The following is a 12,802-nucleotide window of genomic DNA, read 5'->3' as shown; positions in this document are numbered from 1 at the left end:
TTAGTGCAGTGGGGGAGCCCTGGCTGGAGGAAAGGGTGCTGCATTCTTGGTCCTGCTCAGATCCAAGCACTGCGCACCCAGGGCCCACCGTTGTTCTCCTCTGGGCTTTGATGTCCCTCATTGCCACGGGCAACCTCTGAGGTCTTCCATCTGCAATTGTGAAATTAGGGAAGAGAACCCTGTGTGTCAAGGGGGGATACCTGGGTTCCTAGTGCCCCAGGAGGGCCAGGGACTCACTGGGAGACCCGAGGAAGGCTGCTTCCTCTGGATTGGCTCAGTCCCCTCACTATGAAGTGGTGGCCTCGGAGATCATTTTTGTGCGATGCTCCTAGTGTCTAAGAAGTTTTGGGTGGAGAGCGCGACCTAAGATTTAAGCCTCCCCTTCAGGCTCCCAGGTGGCCTGGCTGAAGCTGGTCACCACCCCCAGCCCTGCGTTTCTTCTCCCTGAGCTCCTTTTACTCCTCTGGCTCCAAGGTGGCCCTCACTCAGGGAACCTTGGGGAGCCTGGCTGAGCTGGCCCACCCTGAAGATGGGAAGCACAGGCGTTGGGGGGCAGGGATATTGAGCAATTGCCCCCAGAGAGATACCGGTCCAAGGCTATGCCTCTCCCAAGTCACGTGTGTCGGGCTGGCCTCTCAGCTCACCCAGGCTCGGACATGAACTGTGTGCAGCCAGGAATGAGGCTGGAGGAAGCCTGTAAGCTGCAAAGTGCACGAGACAGAGCACGACGCAGGTGTGAACGAGTCCAAAGTGGCTCTAAACACGGAAGGCATTTTTGTGCCGAACAGCGTGTGCAAGGCTGCCGCGTGTGTGGGAAAACAATGCCTCCACGGCTTGCCTATGTATGCAAAGACTGTTCCTGCAGGAATTCCCAAGACCCTGATGAACAGTCATTGCCCGGAAGAACGGGAACCGAGTGGCTAGGAAGGAAGGAGATGTACTGTTGCTTTATTCTCTTCTGTATCGCTCGAGCTGGGGACTCTGTAAGTGTATCCATTTCAAAGGAAATAAAATGGGAAGAACCCGGCGTGAACAGGAGTGCAAGAGGGGCTCCCAGATGCTCTCCTGATCTGCATGCTGGGTACACGAGTGTGTGCAGCTTGTGAAAATTCACTGAGCTGTGCACTTACTGGCAGGTGCACTTGCCTGCACGTGAGTTATACCTGGAGGGAAAGCTGTAACGTAGTGTAGGCTGTAAAAGCTTGTTTCAGGATCCGTTTTACAACAACTCTGTAGGATTACAGTGTTAACTGTGGTTGTCTTTGGGATGGGTGCTATTTCTAGGGTCTTGCAGCGTTTAAATGTTTCACAATGAAAACAGAAGCAGAGAAACCGATAGATGCTTCTTCAGAACTAGAAATCAGGATAGAGCACTTCTGGAAGGACACAGAGGAAAGTGCTACCAGCTACTGCCTTTGGGGAGGAGCCGGAGGGAGGTATGGGATTACTTACCCCGTGCAGAAATGGTCTGTTAAAAACTATTTAACAAGGCAAAACAAATAATTATCATTCTGTCCCAGCTATTCTTGCTGGTTAGAGACTGGCCCAGGGAGGCCCAGGGTGGAGGTTGAGTGATTTCTCTGGGCTCACCCAGCAAATATGGTGGCAGAAGTGGGCCTCCAGCCCCAAGCACCCAAGTGTCTGCTCTGTCCCCACTCCCGGGTTTCCTGCCATTGACAAGTCACAGTCCTTTCCTATGGCTTTGCCAGGGGCTGCCTGGTCCTGGGCAGACACAGGGAGTACAATGTGCTTTCCTAATTAGCTCCCCCAGGGGGAAGCACGACTACACTGGGACAGGATAGGCAAGCCCGGTGTCCCTGGAACACTGGGGACACGAGGTACAGGGTGCGTGGAAGGCTCTCCCAGGCTGGACCTCAACCCCTTGGGGCCCTCCTTCCTCCACTTCTCATGCCAAAGAGGTTAAATGTGGTGGTTTCATGGCCACTCCAACCTACACTGACCCCCTTATTCTCCCGGGGCCTCGGTTTTCGTCTGCGAGGCAGACGGGGTGGGTCCGGCTCACCGCTGTGGGTCTGGCACAGCGCCTGGCATGAGAGTGTGCTCGGTACTCTGCTGACCTGCCAAACGGGCAGCCCCAGTTCAGGCTCAGTCGAAAAGCCAAATGCAGAGCAGAGTAGATACAAGCATGGACTCTGGCCAGGCGTCTGTCAGTAAACACTAATTAAAAGTGTTTGTTAACTTCATTTTCAAATAGGCATGAGTGTACCTGGAGGCAAGGGTGGCTGCCCGGCTCTGCGCCTCACCTGGCCCCTGTCTCTGCCTTGCCTTCCCTCCAGACTCCTGAGCCTCTCTGATCCTGGCCTCACCAGGACCGTCCCAGCCGGAGAGCCAAGGGCACTCGGCCGCACTGCCCAGCTGTCCCCATCACCATCGTGGCTGAGTCTGTGAGATGGGGAAACACCAGCCCTCACCTCGCAGGCCTGCTGGAGAAGAACAGGAGCCTTGGGGGGGGGGCTGGCACTCCAGTGGGCATCTCTGGGGCAAGAGGAGGCTTTGGGGGTGGACAGACCTCACCTCATCATCCTGCTACGCGCCTTTGGGGATCACTGCTCCTCCAAATCCTCTCAGCTAAAACGGGTAAGAACATTCTGTTAGCGCACTCACTTGCACATGTGGGAACTGCGTGCCTACACAGCCCCGTCTGGGAAAACACGGAGAAGGGACGGGTTACAGTACAGAACATTCTCCAAGCGGAACAGCCGCTAAAGCGATGAGGCCACCCTTTACCTTTGTGTGCTGACTTGGGATGACAGCCGACCTAGGTCAGGGAGAGACGTGCAAGGGGTAGAAAGCATGGACAACACGCTATTGGTTGTGTAAAGAGTAGGAGAAAGTTAACATATACATGTTTCTGTCCTTGCTTGGTTATTCATAAGGAATGGGTCAAAATCTGGGAATGGGACAGATCACAAAATCTGGTGGCTGAGGCAGCCTGCAGGGAGAGCTGGTGGCTGGAGGGCACCAAGGAGGGAAGTGTCACCATATTTCCTCTTGTACCTGTTGAAGTTTGAACCATGTGGATAAATACATTCATTATTCAAAAATAAATAAAATTAAGATTTCTTGACCAACCACACCAGACAGCTAAGGGCTATTCAAGAAGACTGTGAAGTCTGGTTATCTTGACTTCCGGAGACCAGTCCTCCTGCCTTCCCCCCAGCCCCACCCCCTCCAGGGCAGAGGGCAGCACCTGTGACATCTGGGCCTCTGCCAAGTTTAGGAGAGGGGCCACCTCTGACCTCTGATGTCCCTAGTCCCCTCCCTCCCCCGTTCTTCAGCTGGGAACATCTTTTATTTAAAAATACTTTTTTATTTTAAACTCACCAATTCTCTCTCTCTCTCTCACACACACACACACACACACACACACCGACTGACATTCATTCACAGATATGCACGCGTCCTCTGTCACCAACAGTCTTTGTTTTTCCAAAAGTTCAGCCTTGTCTCTGACCCGCCGGGGCTGGGGCTGGCTGGCTGGGTCTTCATAGCTCTCTGGGGTGTGGTGGAGATGTCCCAGGGAGCTTGCCCACAGGGTCATGGGCCCAGACCGTTGTCCCCTGATCCAAACGTGAAAGAGGTTTGGATCTGGGGTCTTCTCCCCTGTTTAACCAGTGGCTGGCCTGTGGCTTCCTTCTCCAGGGTCCTGCTTGGAACAAATGCCACAGGGGTCTAGGCTCATCTCCGTGGCACTCGGAGGGGGGCCACCCCCCTCACCTTCAAGCAGCTGCCCGCCAGGTCACGACGGCCACCCTGCAAGAGGAAAGAAAGAGAAAGTTCGATCAGGTCACCACAAACACTGAAACTAATCTTTATGTCCAGCAATAGAGGACTTGATAAATAAATCACAGCCACACCATAAAGTTCTCCACAGCAGAAGGCGGAAGAGACTATTCAGGACTGACAGGGAATGATGGAGAGATAACTGCATTTAAGGCCAAAAGCAAGAACTGAGTAAATGTTCCTGTGTGCTGAGATGTCTGGAGAGAAGGGCACGTGGGAAATTGCTAATGGGCTTCCTCAGAGGACAGGGACTGCACGAGGAGGAGGCATGAAGGGTGGGAGGGAGGCTTTTTTTTTTTTAATGCTATATACTTTTTTACCTTTTTCATTTCTTGTAATTTCATTTCATGTAATTTGTTGCTTTTTTTTAAAAAAAATCCAATACATTTTAAGTCATAGTATTTTATATTCAAGGGCAAACCAAACGAACCCCACATGAACCCCACTTCCTGACCGTAGGCCCAGGGGCTTACTCATCAACCTTCGAAAGTAGACTGGATTTCTGGTCTCCTGCCCTCATTCAGGGTGTTCTCTCTGCCAGGAATATGTGCTCTGGTCCCGTCTCCCCAGGAAGGTTTCTCTATTCCTGCTATTACCCAGCACTTCCGGGGACATTTCACCAGGAGGAAACTTAGAAGGGGAAGACAGAGTCTCTTTTTGTTCCCCCAACAGGCTGGGAGCTGAGGGAGGCGTAGCGAAAAGTTCTTCACTCTGTGTCCGGGTTGCAGCCCTGAGCCCGACATGGAGCCGGTGCCGACTGCTGCTTGAATCTGTGGTGCCTGCTGGGAGATGAGCTCATGGTGGCAGCCCCTGAAGCCATCTGTTCCTCACCCTGCAGGGACCATCCCTACCCGGTGTTCTGAGGTTTGACGTAGGGGCATCATCCTCACTGGAAGCCAGCGAGGTCGCAGACATTAGAGCACCCCCTCTGTTGAGGCCTCCAGCCGCTGAATGTTGTCGGTAAAAAAGCTAGGCTAGAAATCCGTGTCGTCCAACAGCCTGTTCTGCTTCCAGGACCTGCTGGTGTCTGAAATCCCACTGTCAATGCTTGCCCCACCGAGCCTGGCTAGGAGATGATAGGACAGGCCTCTTTCTCAGCCATCTAGAGAAATAGCCAACCATCTGGGAGCTCTGCCCCCTACCCCCTCCGCCCTGGGCCCAGGTTGGGGCAGATCCATCCAGATGTGAGCCCAGCCTCCCTCGAGGCTCTCTGGGCCCGGGGACAACGTGTTCATTCACAGGCAGGGCTATTTTGAGGGCTGAGGCCACAGTCCCAGCAGAGCCTGGGGCTTAGGCTTCTCAGACAAATCTGGCAGGAATGGCTGAGAAGGGGGGACAGGCATGGGGGGGAAGGGGGTGTAGTGTTGGGGGATAAAAACTCCACCTCCCCCTCTTTCACTCGATGACCTCAGAGACAGGGGGAGCCCCCTCTCCACCAAGTCTGGCAGTCATGGGGAGACCCCGGTCTTATGCTAATGCTGGGACTGCTCCCCTCCCTGAGCTTCAGTGTCCTCATCTATGAAATGGGGACAACATGACTCTACTGCCACCCCAGGGTGCAGGCCATTGCAAATGCAGCTGTGCAAGAGGCTTGCAGACTGCCAAAAGCACTTAGAAGGGGCCCTGACTAGGCCCCAGCTTCTCCGTCCCCTAGGAACTCAGCGCCCAGGGCTCTGGGAAGCACCCTGATTAGGATTACTCAGGCCTGAGTGAAACAGATCTGGGCTTCGATCCCTGCTTTGCTGCAGACTACCCGTCAGACCTCGGGTCCATGACTTTACCTCACTGAGCCTGTCTCCGCATGTGTGAAAGTGGCGTTCACCTCGCTAAAGCCCTTAGCATCGTGTCAACCACGTCGTAAGCATTCAATAGATGTTCACAAGTATTATTATTGGCATCATCGGCTAACGGTACCTCCTTGCCCCCCCGCCCCCTCCGCCCCGTGCCACGTCCGCTCCTGGGCTGTGTGCGCCAACTGGGGAGGGCCTTACAAGATGATCCTATCCAACCCTACCCCCGGGTGACCAAGCGGGAAGTGGTAGAGACAAGAAGCCCCTCTTTCCACCTCCCACAGAGGAGCACACTTACCCCTCCTTAAACAGAAAGATACTACAGAGAGCATGGTGGTCCCTGGTGACCCCGTCCTCAGACCAGCCATGCGGGAGGGAGGGGGTGGCTCAGAGTAAAGCAGTAGAGTCTGGGCCTTGGAAATCTCTGGCCCCCAAAGCTCAGAAGGGGGCCCCTGCAGTGGCTCCATAAGAGAGTCAGTTTTGTTTCAGTTGAGTCTTCGAGGGGCCAGAGCTGGCCAGGATCGCCCCTCTCGCTTGTTCCCAGAGGAGCCTGTGGGGTTGAGCATGGCTTCTGCAGCCAAATTTGGCTAGGTTCTTGGTCCTGTAGACAGATCGCAGGGAAACAGCCAGACCCAGGCGAGTAAGTCCCTGTGATCCACGGGACAGGCTGAAACCAGCAGAGAGGGCCCCGCACCCTGCCCCGCTGCGGGTGTGGGCGCATGGCAGACGCACCTTCTCCCCCAGGCCTGCAGTTGCAGCTCCCCGGCCCCCCACCCTTCCTCCCCACCAATAACCTTTCCCACTTTCCAGTCAGGCAGGCCTGAGTTCCAACTCTCACTTCATCATGGACAGCGCCTCTGAACCAGCGACAGCATCTTTAAGCAGGTGGGGGTCACCAGAGCACCTCTTTCCCGTGCCGCCGAGGGGGTTTAACCAGCATGTGTGAAGAGTGCTTAGGAAATCGGTGCCCAGCAAGCCTGCCTCCACTCGGTGCTTGCCACCTTCAACGTCTTCCCCTTTCCTTCTATCATGTTTCCTGAAGCCAACTCTTGGGGTGCCCTGCGCCTAGAACAAATCGGTGCCCAGCAAGCCTGCCTCCACTCGGTGCTTGCCACCTTCAACGTCTTCCCCTTTCCTTCTCTCTATCATGTTTCCTGAAGCCAACTCTTGGGGTGCCCTGTGCCTAGAACACCTTTGCTTACCCACTCATCTGCCTGCCTCTGCTCCCAAGCATGTGTCAGAAATTCAGCCCCTGGCTGGGGGCTTCCTCTGAGCTCCCACAGTCCCTCGGTGCTCTGCCTTCCCACCATGAGAGTGAGGCATCCCTGTCTTCAGCCCCAACCCCTTGCCCTGGCCCTGGAGTTCTGCCTGTGGTGGGTGCGGCCCCACAACCTGCTTCTCTGGGAATGTTCTCAGAGCCAACAAAAGGCAATTATTGGGTAGATAAGGTTGGCTGAACTGAAGGAACAGGTGAAGGGCACTGAGAGGGTTATCACCGAGGGCCCAGCCAGCCCTTCACATCCCAGGCTGGATGCGTGAAGGCCCTCCTGGGTTCCCCACCCTGCCTGGAACACTGGCCAGGACCCGCAGTTTGGAGTGGCAGGGTACAAGTCAGACAGAGCCTAAGACGACTGACTCAGGGAATCTGAAGCAGCCATGGGGGCGAGAGGCCAGGCTGGGAGTCTGATGAGTCAGAAGAGGATGGTCTGGGGCCAGGACACAGAGGCTTCCCCAGGACAGAGTGAAGCAGGGGGTGTAGAACAGCTGTAAGAACCAAAGAATGGGGGACTCAGAGACCTGACTCCAATCCCCCATGTCCTTTCACTTTCCAAAAGGCTATGAGAGTCAGTGACTCTCCCCGTCTCAGTACCTCCAGATGAAAATGCTAGCTGCTGGAATCCAAAGGTGTCACGGAGACCGGCTTCCCGATTGTAGGAGAAGGTCAGGACAAGAGAGGGAAAGGTGGGGGTGAAGCAGGCTCCTTGGGGCCTAAGCAAGAGGAGAACCCGCTTCCAACCAGCAGACTCCCCTTGCTACCTCTGCAGCTTCCCAGTCCCATCCACCCCACCCAGCCGGATCTCATCCTTATCTGGGACACCCCAGGAGCTCAACTCCAGCTCAGTCCAGCTGACTCAACAGTGACCTCGCCCCCACGCTTCCCCCCTTTTGGGGAGACCCCCTTCTTCACTCCTACTGCTCATTGGCTGGCTAGCTCAGACTTTTAGTTGGGGATCTGTGTCTTGTTTTCTTCTCCGTCTCCTGCCTTTGGGTCAAGTCTTAGGATGGCGGACAATTAGTTTACTGGTAGGGGTAGTTGGTGGCAACGCGGACCAGCAAGCCACAGGACCTGCATTGTGGCTTCCCAATTGAGCAGATGGGGGCATGCGATCACACCCTCCTGAGCCTCAGATCCTCATCAGCGATAAAATGGGCAGAATAACTATCTGGAAGTTCTTGTGAGGGTAGAAGAGGTGGAGGAATGCACCTCGCGCAGGGGAAGCGCTTAATAAAATGATGGCCTTTCTAACTACTTCCTCACGCTCTTTCCCCTGCACACCTTCAGTTAAAGGGGTGTCCTTCCGTGAGCAATCTCCGTTCTCTGGGCTTTCCCGCACCGCTTCTGTTTGCGGGTCCTGTGAGTGAGTGGTTCTGTTCCACACCAAACCCTGGGCTTGGAGCGCCGCAGCCCCCGACGAACTTCCTGTCGCTTCCCCCTCTCTTCACTGGGGTCCCTGCTCCTGTTCTGCTTCCCTAGGAGGCCCCGTCCCCCACCAACCCCCGACCCGCGGCTACAGCCCCGGGGCTCCGCGCACTCACCCCTTTGCGCTGGTTGCTGAGGCAGAAGGTGCAGATGGAGCGCGGCTGGCGGCCGCCGTCGGGGGCGGCGGGGACCGCGCTCTTGGCACTGCCGGCCGCACGGAAGCACGGCTGCCCGTCGTCGGCCGCGTCGCCCAGCAGCAGCACGTTGGCCAGGTGCGCGATGTAGCTGGACGCCAGGCGTAGCGTCTCGATCTTGGACAGCTTGCGGTCCACCGGCTCGGTGGGGATGAGCGTGCGCAGCGCCGTGAAGGCCGTGTTCACGCTCTGCGTGCGGTCCCGCTCCCGCGCGTTGGCCGCCTGCCGCTGTCGCACCACCACCACGGGGCCCGCGCCGCCGCCGCCCGCCCGCCGCCCGCCCCCGGGGCCCGGGCCGCGCCGCGCCGCCTCCAGGCCCTCGCAGCAGCCGAACGACTGGTCGGACGCGTCGCTCTCGCTGCGGTTCTCCTCGTCCTCGCTCAGCAGCCGCACGTCCGGGTACAGCACGTGCGCGCCGACGGGGCGCAGCAGCGCGAACGCCATGGGCGCCCGGCCGCGTCCCTCCGTGCGCCGCGTCCCAGCGTCTGCCGCGCCCCGCCGTGCGCTCCCGCGCGCTCCCACAGCCCGGCCGGCCGCCGCCTTATAGCCGGGGAGGGGCCAATCACGAGGCCGCCCCGGCGGGGGCGGGGGCCGCCGCCCTGGCCAATGGGGAGGCGCCCTTCGCGCCCCGGCCAATGGCGAAGCGCCCGCCGCCCCCGTTCCCCAGGTTGAAAGCAGCCCGGGAGCTAAGTGGCCCGCCCTGAAGGCTCCAGTCTCCGCAGGCGAGCCGGGCAAGTGTTTGGGGGTCTGGGTGGCCGGGGTGGGGTGTGTCCAGATCCGGACTCTTTATCCTCGGTCTAGACCCGCAGGGGGACTCTCATGGCTTCAGTTTCCTCGTTTAGAAAGAGGATTGCAGTGGAACCAGGTCGGGGGTTTCCCGCCCCCACGTTCTGATACCGTGGTTCTGCAGCTCTCTTGTGTGCAGGAATTGGGGAAGGGGCCTGTTGGCATGACAGATTCCCGGTTCCTCCCGTTCTAATTCAGCAGGTCTGGAATGGGGCCCGGGAATCTGCATTAGGATGGTGTCCATGGAGAAGGCTTAGAGAAGCACTATAATCTTTCCAAATAAGGATTCCACAGTGTCACATCCTCAACAGCAAACTTAAAAAAAAAAAAAAAGGCGAAACAAAAACAACATACACACACACACACACACACATACCAGTACTTCATTCATTCGTTTATTCATTCAACAAATATTTCTTGGGTCCCTGCTATGTCAGGAATGGTTTCAGGTCTGAGAATAAAAAGGTGACAAACTCTTTGCCCTCATGGAATTGACATTTTGGTTGAGGTCCTACTGTGTGCCGGCCACCGTGCTGAATACTTTACTGATCTTAACTGCTCCTTGCTGAAGTCGTGGGGGAGTATCCCCGATTTACAGATGAGAGAGCTCTAGCCTTCAGTCTTGCAAGAGGTGAGTGGAGGCATCAGCCCCAGCCTGTTTGCTTCACTATCACCTGTGTCCTACTGACCTCCACCATCAATAAAACACAAATTGCTTTCCTGTACTCTCCCCAATCCCACCCTGGCTCCAAATCCATATCCCCCTCCGTCCTCAGAATGCCACCACAGAGAGAGAGAGAGAGAGAGAGAGAGAGAGGTGTGACTGTCTTTCCTCATTGCCTGCCTGCCTTCCTTCCTTCCTTCCTTCCTTCCTTCCGGAAACCTTAGACTGTTGAGTCTGACATGTTCTCCTTCTCGAGGGCCCTGGGAAGAATTACTGAGCTGTTGATGGCGGCTGGAGTCCCCCAGCTCCATCCTGGGGACTGGCCCAACCTGTATCCCTAGGCTTTGAAAATAACATTCTCTTCAACCTGAACGTATCTATGTGGTAGAGAGGACACAGGGAGTGAAGCTGAAGGGTTTCTAGATGTGTCTTTGGCTTGTTTTCCTTTCTGGGCCTCAGTTTTCTTGAAGATGCCTCCCAGCTCTGCCACACTCCTTTCCTGGCTTCCCCCATCCACGCCCGAATGGGGGAGGGGAGCTAGATGGTTTCCCTTGGCTCCTGCAGAGCAGCCCCTGATGTCTTCGGGCCCCAGGGTCTGTGGGAAGTTCTGTTCCCACACCTGGCTCCCCCACCCCTCCTCATTTGACCGTGACCCCAGCCAGGCTGGGCTTTGGGGAAGAGGAGAAGGAGCCTGTGCGGCCCCCTCCCCACAGGGCTAGTCCCACACGCAGCCCCAGGCCAGGCTGCTGCTTCCTGAGCCGATGAGTTATTACCGGGAGATTTCCTTCCCTGTCTGCGCCTCCTCGCAGGGGCTCCCGGCTCCCTTCACTTTCGCTTTCTCCCCCTTCTCCCCCTCTCTTTTGCTCTCAGTCCTCTGGAAGCTTGAGATCCCTCTGTCCGGGCCCCCTCCCCATTCCAGCCCCCGGTTGGAGAAGCCAACCAGGGCAGGCCCTGGGCCCGGAAGCCGGGGAGGGCTTACTTGGTAGGCTCATTCATTCACTCGCTCCTCAGGCAGGCTTTGACACATGGGACCCTGGGAGTAAAATAAAACCATGAATGAGACTGAGTCGGGCCTTCTGCAGCCCGGAGGGGAAGGCAAGCTGTAAACAAAGAACTCCAGGACAATGTGGTAGGAGCCAGCCGTGCGCCTGCATCCAAGAGCCCCGGTCCAGCCGGAGGGTAGCTGCCTCGTGGACTCTCGGTTTCTCGGTTTCCTGCTCTGAAAACTGGGATAATAATAGCACCCCTTCCTAGGGCTGGTGATGGTTCTGAGAGTGCACGCTGGTAAAGCCAGGGCCCGGCACCTTTCAAGCACTCAATACATAAGAGGAGCTTGTGCTGAAGTTCTTAGGGGCTGGCCCCAGCTGGAGGAAGGACCCATGGCCTGCAAGGGCTGAGCAGCTTTGACTCTGTTCTCAGCCCCAACCCTGGGAGTGGGAATGAGGCTCTTGTCACATTCTCAGTTTACCCTTCACCCACAGGAGGGGCTCAGCTCCTCCCATCCCCTGTCCTCTGTCTCTCTGCTCCAGAGACACTGGCCTCCTCACTGCCTGGGGAGCCCACCTCTGCCGGGTATGCACCCCACCTGGATATCCCCTTAGCTAAGTCCCTCCCTTCCTTCCAATCTTCCCTTAAATCTCACCTCTTCAGGGAGGCGTTCCCCCTCCACTGCCCCTACCTACTCATCTCCTCCAGCACCCTGACGGCTCTCTGTCTCTGCCTCACCCTGCTTTCCTTCTTTCCAGAGCATGCGTACTGCTTTTATTCATTCATCTGCAAATATTAATTGAGCACCTAGTATGTGCCAGGCACCGTTCTGGGTCTGGGGACTATAGCAGTGAACATACTACATAATTAGTTGTCTCCCTCCACTAGAATATAAGCGTCCTGGGACAAGGACACTATATTTTGCTCATCTCGTTTCCTCTGTATCACAACCTTCCAGGGTAGGTGTTGTTATTATTCCCAATTCACAGATGAAGAAACTGAGGTCCTAAGAGCTCGGAGTGACTTGCCTGAGGTTGCACCATGGGCCCGAGGGGAGCTCAGGTCAGTTACACTCCTGACCCAGCCACACAGCCTCTCTGGCAGCCCGGACATGTGGGAGGGCTGAGTAGGAGTCCGTCAGGTAAGAGGAAGAGAGTCTTACAGGTTGAGAGAACAGCCTCTGGCCCCTGCCTTCCTGACCAGGGCACCTTGGGCGTCTGTCCGTCCCCCTGAAACACTTGGAGTTCCTCCGAGCCACCAGCTTTGCACATCGCTGAGCCTTTGCCGCAGCTGCCCTCCCTGCCTGGAGTGCTCATCCCTTCGGCTCTTCCCAGCAACGCTACCCTCCCCAGACGCAGGAGCAGCTTCTTGGTGAAGCCCGCTTTGCTGCTGCTCTTCTCCCTGGTGCGGTCTGGTCTGGCGGTCTGGCATGTTGATCACGCTGTATTTTGACTTCTCTCCCTTTGTCCCTGACTCCCCACTCTCCTCTCCCTCTCCTTACAGGGCACCCGCTCTAATATATTTTTTTAAAGACTTCATTTTTTAAAAAAAAAGCAGTATTTCCGCAGGTTTTCAACAGAATTCAGAAGGCACAGAGGTTTCCCATAAATAGCCTCCCCATTATCAATGCCACTCACCAGACTGGTACATCTGTTACAACTGATGGACCTACACTGACACATCGTTATCACCCAGAGTCCACAGGTGACTTTAGGATTCACTCCTGGTGTTGTGTATTCTGTGGGTTTGGACAAATGTTTATAACGACATCATTATCATACCATCATTATGGTATCATACAATTTTCACTGCCCTAAAAATCCTCTGGACCCTGCCTGTTCATCTGCATCCCATCCCTGCCACCGCTGATCTTTTG

General features: G+C 56.1%; 1 protein-coding gene across 1 annotated transcript; it reads right to left on the bottom strand.

The window, feature by feature from the left end:
• Nucleotides 1-3,320: 3,320 nt before the first annotated feature.
• On the bottom strand, nucleotides 3,321-8,971 carry TCF15 (transcription factor 15). Its single transcript, XM_040638108.1, has 2 exons — nucleotides 8,412-8,971; nucleotides 3,321-3,774 (listed from the first exon to the last, which is right to left on the bottom strand). Exons 1-2 carry the CDS (start codon nucleotides 8,931-8,933, stop codon nucleotides 3,700-3,702), a joined length of 597 nt encoding a protein of 198 aa, XP_040494042.1. The 5' UTR covers nucleotides 8,934-8,971; the 3' UTR covers nucleotides 3,321-3,699.
• Nucleotides 8,972-12,802: the final 3,831 nt, after the last annotated feature.

This window comes from Ursus maritimus, unplaced genomic scaffold (assembly GCF_017311325.1).
Source record: "Ursus maritimus isolate PB19 unplaced genomic scaffold, ASM1731132v1 scaffold_22, whole genome shotgun sequence".
Lineage (NCBI taxonomy): Eukaryota > Metazoa > Chordata > Mammalia > Carnivora > Ursidae > Ursus > Ursus maritimus.
This window is presented reverse-complemented; position numbering and strand designations above follow the sequence as displayed.